Source organism: Pempheris klunzingeri, chromosome 11 (genome assembly GCF_042242105.1).
Source record: "Pempheris klunzingeri isolate RE-2024b chromosome 11, fPemKlu1.hap1, whole genome shotgun sequence".
NCBI lineage: Eukaryota > Metazoa > Chordata > Actinopteri > Acropomatiformes > Pempheridae > Pempheris > Pempheris klunzingeri.
In genome coordinates this window covers 2286593-2301037 of record NC_092022.1, presented here as the reverse complement: position 1 = coordinate 2301037, position 14445 = coordinate 2286593, and the positions used below count along the sequence as shown (strand labels likewise).

The following is a 14445-nucleotide window of genomic DNA, read 5'->3' as shown; positions in this document are numbered from 1 at the left end:
CACCAGGTGAGCTGATGGGGTCTGGATGCCTCAGACCTTATGAGGAAGTCAAGTTATGTATTTGGGTCCAAGACCTTTTATTGCTTAAGAAGCAAGTAATAGGATTTTAAAATCTATCCAGTGGAGGGATTTAAGAATCGGTGTGATGTGATATGACTTTGTCATATCTGCTCAAATTGTCCTGACGATAGAAGATAAGACAGGTGATCTGTGATAAAACAGCTTCCTCCTGGTGCTCCTCATTTGTAAGAATTCGCTGTGCCTGAATGAAATCGACCAATCAGACTGTTGAATGTCAATCCTACCACCTGCAGCTTTAATTCTACTGCAGCCACTTCACTTTTGCTTTCTCTTTGAATCCTGTAGTAGCAGTAGCGTTGGCCGTGCTCGCTCCCGCTATCCCCACACATATACTGTGAACACTGCCCACACGCATGGCACGGCAGATACTGGTGCAAGGTTTGGGTAAGAGGCAGCTGTGTGCAGAGACTCACGGCAGCGCTCAGTGGCACCCTTTCAGAGGACAAAAATAGCAGTCGGACATCTTACACCCCTGCAGTCCCTGGCGTTCACGCATGCACATTCAGGCCACAAGACAGCACGGGCAGAAAATAGAACACGGAGACTTTTGCATATGATCAAAATGTGTAATATGACTTCTAACTGACTACAGATAAAGATGCTCAAAGAAGCGACTGACATGAAGAATTAAGTTATCCAACCTTTATTCACAAAACTGTACACAGTTATACTTTTTTTTTTGGTATTTTTGCTTTGGCGATTAGTTATCAAAATCAAAATATGTGTGTGAAACGTGTACAAAGTTATTTTTTGGGGGGGTTTTGCTATGTCCTAAAACAAAAATCGTCATGCAACAAGTACATGAGTAAATGTCCGAGTCCTGTGGCATAATTATAAGGCACAATCAAACACCGTACACACTGTAGAATACTAATCAATTACTGCAGATCTTCCATATTCCATCACAGTACATTTGATATACAAACCGTCACAATCTGTGTATCACACGTTTGGCATTCAGAAAAATCAATCCTGGTGATAACTTAAAGGAATAGTACAACATTTGGGGAATTACTCGATTTCTTGCTGAGAGTTAGATAAGAGAGGACCGACACCGGTCTCTCTCATCTGTCCATGATTAGTTTAGCATACAGATTGAAAACAACTAGCAGGACTCTAACCAAATATAACAAAGCTGGCCAACCATCCAAAGAAGGTCATGTTGTGATTTTATGAGGGGGACTATTTCTCGGCCAGGAGCAGTGACGTGCTGGAGACTCGACAAGAAGACTCGAGGAAGTCAGACATAACATTAATTATAATAATAATCTTTAAGGGCCGTTTCTCGGCTATAGTGTCATATACGATCAGTCTTACTCTAAGTAAGAAGACAACTGATTTCAAAATGTCTGACTAGTCCTTTAAGTTTGTCCCAAAGGTGCTGCCAGAGGGAACACCATTTTGTTAACGGTGTATTCTCCGTTAGCTTACACTGCTCTCTACGTTATTCCTGCGTAGCATTAGCGTGCAGCCGTCCTCTTACTCCAGGCAGAGGTGGGCTTTTTTTGGGGGCTGGTTATTTTCTATTGGCAAAGTTAAACGGTTCATTGCATTTTCACATAAAAATGATCCTATTATTTGTTTCCCTGTAATTTATATAAAGGCTGACGTAATATAAAAATGGATTCCTAGCACCGCAGCTTTAATCTGAAAAGAAAAGCCTTCAATTTAAAATCCACAATGTGCTTCTGAAACAACACAAGGAGTTACTAAGCCCTCGTGGCTCTGTATTTTGGCTTGCTTGAAAACAATTAAAGCTTTATGATTTTATATTTTTACCAATCTTAATGAAAAAAAGTTGTTAAATTTGACTGTGTTTTACTTTTCCGAAATATAATTTTCTTTTTTTTTTTTATGTTAAAAACACAAATTTAAACACAGATACATGTCCAGACTGTTTTGAAAATTAAAATCAGAAATAATGTACATGAATTGCAATAAAAAATAAAATACATGATATCGGACAAACTTTACATGTTCAGTCTAAATATGGCAGCAACCGTTTTAAATACTTACATACAGTAAAAGGCAGTTTTGCACACAAAATATGCGAATTCAGCCACAGAGTGATAAAATAATCAGCCCCCTTTCTTTAATTTTTCAAAGTCGATTGTAACAGCAGAATAACATGATGATTGAGCTGTTTTCTTAATGATGTGGAGTAGTGAGTTACTGGCATGTGTTGTAGATCTGGATCTGTTTGTTGATATCATTGAGGATGGCTTTCATCTTGTCCTCCAAGCCGTCCAGCTGACGAGCTTTCCCCTCCAACCTCCTCTGGTTCTCCTCATAGTTTTTCTCCAGCTCTGTGGGAAGCAGGAGAAGCATTTGCATTTGTTACTCCAAGACATTGTTTGGTTATTCTACATGATCTGGGTGCTTCTTTTAAACAGGCAGAAAGAACACATTGGCCTGTCTTTAACTCTCAAAATATTTAACAGTAACACGTGGGGTTCCTCAAGGATCAATTTTAGGGGCCTCTTTTTTTTAACCTATGATGACACACAGCTTTTTCCTCTTAGATGTATTTTGGATATTAGAGCCCAGATGCCACAAAACACTTCACAGCTCAACCAGGATAAAACCAGAAAGAGAAACTGGACTTACGTCGAGCCAAGAAACCTCTATGACGTGTTTGACTTATGGAATACTTTGATAAATATGTTTATTCGCTTTGTTTTGCCTTTTCTGGAGATTTCTTGTAAATATCTGTATGGTAAATATGAAGCCATCATTAGTGTCATTAGTTTAGCACAAATACTGGATACTGGGAGACTCAAAATGTAGCCAAAGACTGTACCAGCACCTCTAAAGCTCACTAATGAACACATTTATTTTTGTTACAAGAGAATAAAAACAAAAACAAAGTGTAAATATGAAACACAACACTTGTGAGCTGTTTCCTCGTGGTTTCAGTCTTTGTGCTAAGCTAGGCTAGGCTAAGCTAAGCTAAGCTAAATTAACTGGCTGTTTATATTTATCCCTTTATCTCAGACATGTGAGTTTTCTCTCTGCAAGAATGCAAATAAGCATATTTCCAAAAAAAGTCAAGCTACTTTTGTGCAGCAATTTTTTCTGACACTTGTTTATGAAACACTTCCTGGCCTATTTGTCTGATTTATACTTTCAATGTATGAGTTTTTAATGTCTTTAATCTATTCTATTGGTTTTATTACTTCCCTTTTATCATTCCTACTTTTGAGGTGCATTTGTTTCCATGTGTTCTGTTATTCCATCAGCTTGTCAGTCACCGGTAAAGAGCGTTGAATTGCACCGGCTTGTATGGACGATGGTATATAAGCAGAGTTTGACTAATTCTGGAGTCTAGAAACTTTGAGCTTGAGGATCCAATTAGCAGTTGATCTTCTGTAACTATTTTCTGTCTCACATTTGTTTATTTATACAGCTTATGTCAATATGAACAGTAAAATATTTTTTCACGAATCTGTAACAGATTCTTAGTGCTGTATAAGATGCAACTATTGTATCATTGAAATTATGAACCCATGTTTCTCTTCTTTCAAACAAATGCAAATACATAAAAACTGCCATCATCTGCATACACACAGGTACACACACGTAAACACACATATAAATATTCATAAGCACCTGCTAGTCTCTGGAGCTTGTTCTGTGCATCTCTCAGAAGTTCCTTTGCTTCGTCTCTGAGGCTCTCTGCCCTTTTCTTGGCATCCTTCACAGCCTTGGCCTTTGTGTCAACCCGCTGCTGCACCTCGTGGTATTTATCTGTCAGCTGGCCGTCTAGAATCTGAGCATCAGGACAGGAGAGAGGCTTTTCTGTAACAGCTGCGTCCGCTTTTAATGAGGCAAAGCGTGAATGGGCGCTCACAGACACACACCTGCTTGGCTTCATTGGCCTTGTCTCGTGCCATGGTGGCCGTCTCTTCGGCCCGGGCCGCTGCCATGCTGTTGTTGGCACGTTTGGTCTTCAGGGCGCTGATCTCCCGTCCCAGAGTGCCGAGGCGGTCCATGGCGTCATCGAGGTCCTTCTCACTATTGGATGTCTCTGATTCAATCTGAGGAGATGCCCAAGCAATGTGAATTCTGGAGTTACGTTTTCATCATATGGATTTCTCTAAATTCAGTCCTGGTTGTGGCTATTTGTACTATGGGACAGCTGGCTCGCAGCTTCATTTTTTTTTTTAAATGGTTACCTGTGCCAGCCGGGCCTCAGTCTCTCCAATGTCAGCCTTGGCTCTCGCTATGGCCTTCTCTGCTGATGTCTGGGCAGTCTTAGCATCCACCAGGGCCTGTTTCACTGTCTCCGCTGTGGTCTTGACCCCCTCAGCATGATGCCTTAATGACAACAAAGTGTTAATGATCAGGAGTGGTTTTAGAAAAGATTAACAAGTCTATACCAATACATTTGTTTTCAGGCTGAGTGTAAGATGACTACCTTGCCCTCTTGGCATCCAGCAGCAGCTGCTCTGCCTTGCGGACATCGTCCTGCGTCTGCTCCAGAATGGCATCCACATTCGAAAGGCTGCGAACCCGATCCTTGATTTCATCTGCAAGATGTCTGATCTGGAGGGGCGAAGCAGGGATGGAGAGCTCCAAAACACGGTTCGCCACCGCCTCAATGCTGTCCGGGTCTGCACCCTCCTCTGAGAGAAAGACATGAGAGGTGGCAGCGTTGATACAGGAGGGTTGATCAGGGATGGATGTGGTAAACTTACATGTAAAATCTATCATAGTGTATAAAACTCACGTGTGAGGAAGTCTCTGATCTGTTTGATGAGGTCTCTCAGGTCGTTGTTGGAGCGCTCCACTTTGTTCTTGGTAGCGGTGGCCTTGTCCAGAGCAGCTTGGGCTTTACCCTTGGCCTCTTCTGCCTTGGTCTTGGCCTCAGCCACCTGAATGTAACACAGAAGTGCGTATAAAGAACACAAAGTCTTTGTCTAAGTGCACACATGTCCCAGAATGCACCTGGACTGCTTACAAAATGTCATTTTAGGAGCTGTAAAATAAAAGTGAGCATTATGGATGTGAAGTAGTGCAGGGGTGGGAGGTAACTACTTGCTTTTCATGTTCCTTTTTTTACTCTACTCTTAAATCAAGTATATTTTTCAGCCAGAAATCTATTTTTTGTTCTGCAACATCTCACATTCATATCATTGTCACAACTAGTCTGCTCTAAATGCAGGGATTGAATGTAGGTGGGGGGGGGGGAAGCACCACCTGTCTTTTGACCAGGATGAGATGATGACGGAGCAAAACCCAGAACAGGGGGCGGCTTCTAGCGACAATCCCTGGTCACACGTTATAAAAGTTTCATCAAAAAGTGCTGTTTTTCCATTATTTTGCACTGTTAAATTGCACTTTGAGCAATTTTTACTTTTACTTGAGTCATTATTTATGGGAGCTTTTCAGTACTCCACCCACTTTATTCTATAAAAAATCCTCAATACAATGGATTCCCCTTAATCTGGATTAGGGAATATAACACTAGCAAATAAGAAACACAATATATACATATAACAAGATGCATTTGAAGTTCAAACGTCCAGTCACTGTAGTCGTCATGCCTCCGCACCTTGGTGAAGAGTCCCTCCACCTCTCCCATGGCTTTGCTCAGCTCCCTCTCTGCGTGTTTGGCTCTCTCCAGGGCGTTGTCGGCGACTGCGACAGCGCCGTTACAGTTTAGGCCTCCACAGTGACGGTTGCCTTCGTCGTCACGGCAACCTGCACCCCCACAGGGACTTTCCCCACAAGGAGCATCACCCGGGGCACCGCAGACCTGGTGGGGCAGGTGAACACGCACTTGTGTTTGTATGGAAATCATCAGGTGTGTGTGAGACATTTCACTCCTCTGCCTTTGCTCACGTCTCTCTGCCTGAAATGGCTGAAAACAACAGCAAGAGTGCTGCTTCAAATAAAGAAGAATGTTATCACACCTTCTCATTGATCTTCTTCATGTCCAGGCCCTGAGCTTTGGCGTTGAGCTCTCCCAGCGCACGCTTGTTAGCAGCATTTTTACGGTTGAAGTCGTCTTTCTTGGCGGCGATGAGGCGCTCTGTGCGGCGGCGAGTGTCTGCTGACTGGCTGACTGTGCTGGGTCTGGTGGTCGTTGATTCGTTGGCGCGCCGCTCCGCATCACGAGACTTGTTGTAGGAGCTACGGATGCTGTCGTACGCACCTACAGGAAAGAGGAGGAAGAAAGTAGTAGCACACTAGCAGTGTGAATGCTCCAGTACTGGGGACCTATCCTCCCTCTTGTCCTCACCTAGGAAGTTGGAGTTTTTTAGGATGTCCAGTTGGTGGTGTAGCTGCTCTGAGGTGAGGTTTAGCTCCTTAGCCTCTCTCTCCAGTGTACTCAGCTCCTTGCTGGCCTCAGAGTTGCTGTCCTGGACGATGGTTAAGTCTCCTTCCAGACGGTTCAGGGTGTCAGTGGTATCACCGATCTGTGCTCTGCAGGGCAAGACGAGCAGTTACTAGGGGATGTAAATTGTAATACTGCTCTGATTTCAAATTCAGGTCCGTCCCTATTTTGATACTGCTATCTGGTGAGACATCTAGATGGACATTTTCACATGGGAACTCTTAAAATGCAGTGGAATGTAACTGCCGTACCTCAGATCTTCAATAAGCTCCATTAGGGTAGCGACGGCTGCAGCAGTGGCGTTGCGAGCGTTGACGATGCCCTGAGCTTGTCCCAGTTTCTCCTCCAAGTCCTTGAAAACCTTCTCATAGGCCCCGGTAAGACCTGTGGTCTGAATCTCATGGGCACGCTCTGCCAGAGCCTTGGTCCGCACTGCCAGGTCCTGGAAATCAGACAACATTTTGAAGGTTATGCTTGACTTCTAATCATTCAGTGTATCCAGCAGGATGAGGATTACGTCTCTTCATTTGCATTCAAACGGCACCTGCACAATGCGATCCCAGTCGCCGAAGCACTGGTGACAAGGCTGACAGTTGGGGAACTGGCCAGAGAAGCCTCTGGCACACTGGTCACAGCGCACACCGGACACCCCCTGCTGGCAGACGCAGTGGCCGGTCACCCTGTTGCACTGAGACGTCTCAATGCCACGCCAGTCACAGTCACAGGCTGGAGGGGGGAGAAGGAGGGAGTGTGCCGTGAATTAGGGAACAACAGCTTTTAATGACAAAATCTCATCTGATTACACCAACGTGTCTGTGTTAACTGCAAGGCAGAGCGGGAGGTTGTTGTAAGGCTTGTTGTAAAAACTGCATAAATTCTACTTTCAGGTAGTTTGTTATATATCTTGACTTTAATTATTCATCAAAATCTGATATCTCTTCATTATCAAACACTCCTGGCTATTCTGAAAATAAAATGTAGAAAGACATCAATTATTTAAAGCTAATAAAAAGACTTTTAAGAGGCGCATTAATGGAAATAGGAGACTAAAGGAGTAGATATCTCCTATCCACCTAAAACATAGTCACACTTTCTGTTTCCGGGGCTTAACTTTGACTTTTGTCTCCATCTGATACTGGCTGAACAAAACCCGACCCATCTCTCTGTCTGAGCCCTACAGCGCTTCACTCCACTGAATCTCTCTGTCTCTTCATGTCCGTAAGAACAACCCCATTTCCCGAGAGCACGCATCTCACGGCATGATGTTTCTAACCTCTGCACTGTGTCCGGGGGTCTCCCCAGTAGTTCTCCTGGCAGTCTGTGCAGGTCTTCCCTCCAAAGCCGTCACGGCACTGACACTGCCCGGTGAACTGCACAGCAGAAGCATGATGCATCGTTTTCTTTTCTTTCTGCCTGTGTGAATGAATGTTCGCGCTCCTATTGCTCGTGTGAATGCATTCATGTGCTTCCTACCTCATTACACGAGGAGGTGACTGAGTTGTTGGGATCACAGCCGCAGGCTTCACAGCCGCCCCCGCTGGCCAGGTTCCAGTGGTTGGGGGCGCAGTGGTCACATGTCAGACCTATGACGTTGGGTAGACACTGGCACTGCCCGCTGGCGCGCTGGCACACGCAGTCCTCACGCTCCATACACTGGCTGCGTTCAGTGCCCAGGAAGTTACACGTGCACTCTGATGGGCGGAGAAAGCACGCCATAATTATCATGTTACTGTTTTAAACAACAGCACACAAACACAAGACTTTTTGTCGATGAAAATGCTGCTCACTCCTGCAGTTGCGTCGGGAAGCGTCCCCGAAATAGCCGCTCTTGCAGATGCCACAGGTGGGGCCCTCGGTGTTGTAAAGGCATTTCCTGCACTCTCCGCTCTGTCTGTCGCAGGCGTCCACGTCTGACATGTCTATGTTGTTGTTGCACTGGCACGGCTGGCAGCGACCTCCGGACTGAGAGGGGTTGCCATAATAACCCGGGGCACATTCCTCACATCGGGCGCCTGAACAAGAGTTACAATAAGAAAGAAGTGGAGGGAGGAGGTGTGATGACTGCATAATTGCTGCTGTTATTTGCAATGACACGTATTTGCAATAAGAATAGGTGAGGTGCTCTGCAGGATTCCCCAAGCTGTTTTTAACCCTTAGAGGTGCGCGGTCACGTGTCGTTTTCATACAGCAGAAACAAAAAAACCTCGGTCACCTGGAGCGCTGCTGTCAACTTCACTTCGAAAGTGCAGATTTGAATCTCTCTCCCAGTTTTTGTTTGACGTTGATAGACCATGTAAAAAATATTTATCTGCACGTAAAAGTGGGATGGGCAGGTGTTGCATTTCATTTTCGTTTTACATGGTCTATCAACGTCAAATAAAAACTGAGAGAGAGTTTCAAATCTGCACTTTCAAAGTGAAGTTGACAGCAGCGCTCCAGGTGATCTAGGTTTTTTGTTTCGTTGTCTTGAAAACGTCACGCGATCACGGACCTCTAAGGGTGAAGGTGAACGCAACAGCAGGAAGCAGGAAATCTGTGAATTTAGAGCTGCAGGTTCAACAGGTGACATAACCCTAACCCTAAAGTAATGAGGACCCTCCTCGTCTGAAGGGAGGGTCTAGAATTGGATACTTTCACTGTAAAAAAAAAGAAAAAAAACATCTCAGCAAAGCATAAACGTTATTATATTAATACGATATGTTACATCCATCAGTTTTGTTACCAACCGTCACTCAGGGGGGGCGGGGGGGGGGGGGGGGGGGGGGTTAACCAGCTCTCATTAGTTATGTGTCTTCATCATCACACCCTGATTATGCAAAACATTACTGTGCTAATTGATTACATCATGGACGATGACTTTAGTCACGTCTGCTTCAGGAAACTCCACAGAGAGAGAGAGAGTGTCAAGAGCTACTGCTACGAAGTGTAGCACACAGCTACAGAGAGGCAGAGTCCTGGATTTGTTCTGTCTCATTTGCTGTCCCTTTAGACTCAAAAGGAAACAAAAAAAATACTTGGCATATTTGAGTCTAGCAGGAAAAGGAGCACAGAAGGAAATGAGAGAAAGGTGGAATGAGCGGGTGGGGAGAGGTAAAGAGCAGGGCTGCGCTGGCAGAGGAACAGCTGAAGTACAGGGGAGATTAAACAAGAAAGTTAGATGAAGGTCAGGAATGAAAGAAAGGGAGGGAGGGGGCGAAGGAAAGTAGGAATAGAAGTGAGAAGAAGGAGGGGAAGTAGGGTAGAAAGCAAATGTAATTGTCTACAGTTGAGTTCTTCAGGTCCAGAGCCTCTCTCCTCCTGTACTTCTGAAAGTCAGCCCGCTCCATTGTGAAAAACCAGGCTGTTCAAAAAAGTGACACCCGTGGAATTATCCAGGCTGTATGGCTGCATTGTCCTATCGGCACAGCTCTTTTCTTCTCTAGCTGCTCATCCACCTCCAAACATCATCCACTCACATATGAAGAGGAGCAATAAAGTTTAGTTCAAACACAAGAGACAGAAGCTGACCCAGACTCACCGAGCAGCTGTGTAGGAACCTGAGGACACGTTTTAATCACTCAGACATAATGATTCTGGGTCAGGTCCTTTGATTGGGAGCACTTACACAGACCTGGGTCAAATCTTGTTTTGGAATTATTTAACCACTTATAGCATTTAATCTTATATATATAATATAATTTTAGGGACAATTATTTGTCCGTTAGGTGCCATTTAAAACACGGGCAGTAGAACAGAAAAGCATTTGAAAAGTTTTGCCGTTATTCTTTGAGCCAGGTCTCACACATGGGCAGGAATGCTCGGTGGCACAGCACCAATGATGGGAGGAGTGCTGAAGCCATGCATGGGTGGGATTGGTAAAGTGGAGGGCTGGTGGTAACTAGAGGAGGAAGAGGAGGTGGAGGAGGAGGAGGAGGAGGAGGGAAGGGGGCCAACCATCATTACTCACGCTTAAAAATGGTCGCCCCGGAGCGTTTAACAATCCCTGTGCCAGTAATACAGGGGAGGGAGGGAGGAAACGACACGTTACCATCCACCACCGAGCAACATCATTCCTACCGCATTCAGTTAATGCTGCATTTACAGGGATTCAGACAGATGGAGGACGCAAAATGAAAAACGCATGACGATACGTTACTGTGGAGGCGCTGCATTGTTTAAAAAAAATAAAACAAAGTAAAGCATGTTCAATTGTCCTAATGTGAGAGAGCGATGTAGCTTCCAGTGGTAAACTAACATTGTCTGTATTCTCTTCCAGCCTCGCTTAATTTTACCGTCCTGCTTTCATCCACTGAAATGATTTGCACGGTTGAATCCATGTGAATGCAGCATAATCACCTTTGCTTTGTCACATGAGGCAGAAAAGTGTCATGTTTATAACTAACATATTCAGAACTGCTGTGTAGTTGACCAAAAACATGAACGCTGCTTCCTTGCGATCAACATATTGTTCCATGGAGAAAGCGTCCAAACACAGGGTGTCTACATGTATCTGCAAGTTAAGTTTAAGACTTTAATATCACAGTTTGATTGAATTTAAGGCCAATTTTGCAATAAAATAAACATAAAATCTGGAAATATAGTCATACAAATACATTCGCTGTCGTTTCACTAGAATAAGGCAAAAGGACAATACCTGCTTCAGTTGAAGAGCAGTAGCACGTTTGTTAATGTGAAAGAATACATTTGTCCTTAATGATATTAATCACTACAGCTGTCTTACAGTCAGAGTCGCAGATGTTTCATGTTCAATGTAGCAGAACAGTAACAGGATGACAGAGACCTGAATAAGGCCTTTCATTTGTAAATGTGAATTTAAGACCTCTTTAAGGACCTTTAGCTGCCCTGACACAAGAGTCTAACACCGTGCTAGCAGCTCTGTGAGACTGTGTGTAGAGACAGTGGTGTTTTGGGCTAAATGCTAATGTCAACATGCTAACATGGAGAAAAAAAAGAACCAATCTCTGTAGTTTCAATGAATTACACACACACACACACACACACACACACACACACAGCGATCTAGACACAGCCATGATTTCATCAGTGTCACTTTTGCGTAGGACGAGGAGGAGAAACCGAGAGGAAGAAAGCCGAGACCGAAGGAGCAGGAAGAACAGAGACAGAAGCGTGGAGACAGAGGAAGAGTGTGAGCATCGCCTTGGGTTTACCTGTGTAACCCTGGTTACAGTTGCAGATGATTTGTCGGTTGCGGTTGTCCTGGTAACAGGATGCAGCAAAGTGACGCCCGCTGTTGGGCCCGTCTGGACAGGGGCACGGACGACACTGACCACCGGACGCTACGCCCAAGACTGGGTTACCGTAGTAACCGTTGGCACACCTACAGTGATGACAAAAGAGTTTAGGCAAGTAAACACCACAGTTAAAGGTGATACTACTCAGCTTGAGTAATATGCAAAGTGGGCAAGCAAATAAGAACTGAGGAGTTTGTTTTCTGATGAATATAACTACATTTTTACTCTTTAAAGCCTCTAAATCTCTTTCTTTATCCCCATGTCCTTATGATATTTATGTATAAACACCTCACCTTTCACACTTGTCTCCTCCGGTGTTGCCTCTGCAGCCGACGCAGGCTCCGGTCCTCTGGTCGCACTGCTCGGCGTGTCCGTTACAGAGGCAGGGTCGGCAGCTGGGGAAGCCCCAGTGACCCGCCTGGCAGCCGTCGCAGCGCTGACCGAACGCTCCCGGGCGGCACTGGCACTGACCGGTGAACTTGTCACAAAGTCGAGTCACGGAGCCTTCCAAGCTGCACCCGCAGGCTGGAGTGAGGGAGGATAAGGAGGGGTGTACAGGAGGGATCATGGGTGGGGGTGAAGTGGAAAGGAGAAAGTAATCAAAGGTTGAAAGAGAGACTACCGTCAGGACAGTAGGGGGCACCAGCACCAAAGCAGTGCAACTAATCAAAGGCACTTAAAGGCACTTAAAAATGTAAGAAGAATAAAAAAATAAAAGCAAGAATTAAATTGTTGAGTATGAATATTATCATTATGTCAGCTCTGAGATATTTGTTGATGTTTTCCTATGAAACTCTATTAGCTGTCACTGTTTATAAGCCGTACGAGGCCACTTTAGGGGAACCCAAACACATTAGGGGTGTAACAATACAGAAATCATAACCATCTATCTCCCCAAAAACACGTCTGGATTTCAAGGAAAAATGACAAAAAGGCCTAAAGTTATTCACCAATGCAGCCTGAGGGTCCAAAGCCGTAAGTTCCCGGAGCGCACTGATCACAGCGCCGGCCAATCACGTTGGGCCGGCAGCGACACTGGCCGCCGCGGACATCACACATGGAGCTGATGGAGCCCTGAGGGTCGCACTGACAAGCTGGAGGACAGAGGAGCACAGGCATGACGTCACTGAACCCTGACGTATGAACAACAGGAGCAAACAGCTTTAACTGGAGCTGAGGTTAGAACTGTGTTCACATTTTTGTGGAAAGGAAATAGAAGCTATGATGCTGCAAATATTGTGCATAGTTTTAAGCAGACGGTGGGTAAAAAAGGGTTTTTTGGACTTGATGCATATTCATTGTTATCACATTGTCATTCGACTGCTTTGAGATTCTTTAAATTATGTCCACTTGATGAATTACTAGTAGTTAGAGGACGTGTTTAAATGTTGCAGTTTGAAATATAACCAATCATGTTAACCTCACTGATCCACATAATGAGGTTCTGTTTTCTTTTCTTCCACAGGGAGGTCAGAGGTCGGGGTAGAAGTCATGCAACCCTGCAGCCTTCTGCTTTGTAAACATCATAAATGTCATTCAAAAATCTATATAATCAGGCTTTTTGTTTTTTCCCACTCACGCAGAGCCCCGTCATTTATGATGGCCGACATGCTGGTGATTAGCTTGGCACAGGTGTCACTCATCAGTGGGCGGGTCACACTCTTGGCCCCCTCGTGGCAGCGGTACCGCTCATAGGTCTGCTTCCTGATGTTGGAAGCTGGATCCCCTGCGCTGAACATCTCCATGTAGGAGTGGCGAGGCATCAAGGCAATCTGCAGCAAAGAGTATGAGGATGTGAAAAAGTCAGAGAGGGAGATGTTTGTGTGTGGAATGAAAACCAGAATTGCTTTATGAGTCAGATGCTTATTTTAGAAGACCGGAAAAAGAAATTGATCTCACAGAGTCCACGAGGAGGACGGCGTTGGCCGCTCCGTTGAGGATACTGTTGGCGTCCTGATAGCGTCTGAACTCAAAGCGGAGGGTGTACGTCACACCTCTCTCCAGGCACACGGGCTGAGGAGGGACCATAAACCTGGAGCCAAACGCACAGGTAACGTTACTGTGAATGTGTGAATGTGTATGTGAGTGTATGTGTGTGTTTTGTGAGCTTTGGAGCCACAGACCTGGCTCCAGCCGGCAGGGAGACGGTGAGTCTGTCGTCATCTGGGATGGTGTTTCCACAGGGGCTGCTGGTAGGAATCGGCCCTGGACGGTGCACCGTTATTCGCACCTCCTCCCAGTCTCGGGGCATCTATGTAGAATGAGTGTTATATGATTCATTTGCAGCCAAAAGAAAACCCATCATGAAATATGAGAGAGTAAAACGGGGAGGAGGACAGCTGCAAAGTAATGGATGATGTTTAAAATATACATGATTTGGAGACAAAGAGCTGAAATGTGCAAAGCCATCAGCATTTATGTTAATAGTCAGTGGAAATGCATAGTTTGAAACTGTAAAATATGCTTATCTGCCTTCCTGTAGAGAGGAAGATCAGTGCCACTCTCATATCTGTCCATCAAATGTGAGCCAAGAGGCACTTAGCTTATCTAGCTAGGAAACAGGTAGCCATGCTTACTCTAAAGATAACAAAATCTGCCTACCAGCATCTCTAAATCCTTTTTATTTAACCAGAAACAGCTGGTATTTTGCGCAGTTCAAAGCCACCAGACTCCATTGACAAAAACAGTAATTTTACACAGTAGAGTTGCTGATCTCCTGATGTCTCGATCAGGTGGTTTGTTTGTGTTATTGTGGAATCTTGGCATTTTGCA

General features: G+C 44.8%; 1 protein-coding gene across 1 annotated transcript in view; it reads right to left on the bottom strand.

Moving 5' to 3' along the window:
• Positions 1–723: 723 nt before the first annotated feature.
• The window catches only part of lamb2 (laminin, beta 2 (laminin S)), a 28545-nt gene continuing 14823 nt past the window's right edge, over positions 724–14445 (bottom strand). The window contains exons 14-33 of the mRNA XM_070838794.1: positions 13797–13924; positions 13573–13705; positions 13253–13445; positions 12624–12767; positions 11967–12198; positions 11590–11759; positions 8209–8433; positions 7895–8112; positions 7695–7791; positions 6966–7147; positions 6673–6863; positions 6326–6510; positions 5997–6238; positions 5636–5839; positions 4811–4955; positions 4499–4706; positions 4257–4398; positions 3942–4118; positions 3691–3850; positions 724–2387 (exon numbers count right to left, since the gene is read on the bottom strand). Coding sequence (XP_070694895.1) covers positions 2251–2387; positions 3691–3850; positions 3942–4118; positions 4257–4398; positions 4499–4706; positions 4811–4955; positions 5636–5839; positions 5997–6238; positions 6326–6510; positions 6673–6863; positions 6966–7147; positions 7695–7791; positions 7895–8112; positions 8209–8433; positions 11590–11759; positions 11967–12198; positions 12624–12767; positions 13253–13445; positions 13573–13705; positions 13797–13924 — 3513 coding nt within the window. The 3' untranslated portion in view covers positions 724–2250. The remainder of the gene's footprint in view (positions 2388–3690; positions 3851–3941; positions 4119–4256; positions 4399–4498; positions 4707–4810; positions 4956–5635; positions 5840–5996; positions 6239–6325; positions 6511–6672; positions 6864–6965; positions 7148–7694; positions 7792–7894; positions 8113–8208; positions 8434–11589; positions 11760–11966; positions 12199–12623; positions 12768–13252; positions 13446–13572; positions 13706–13796; positions 13925–14445) is intronic.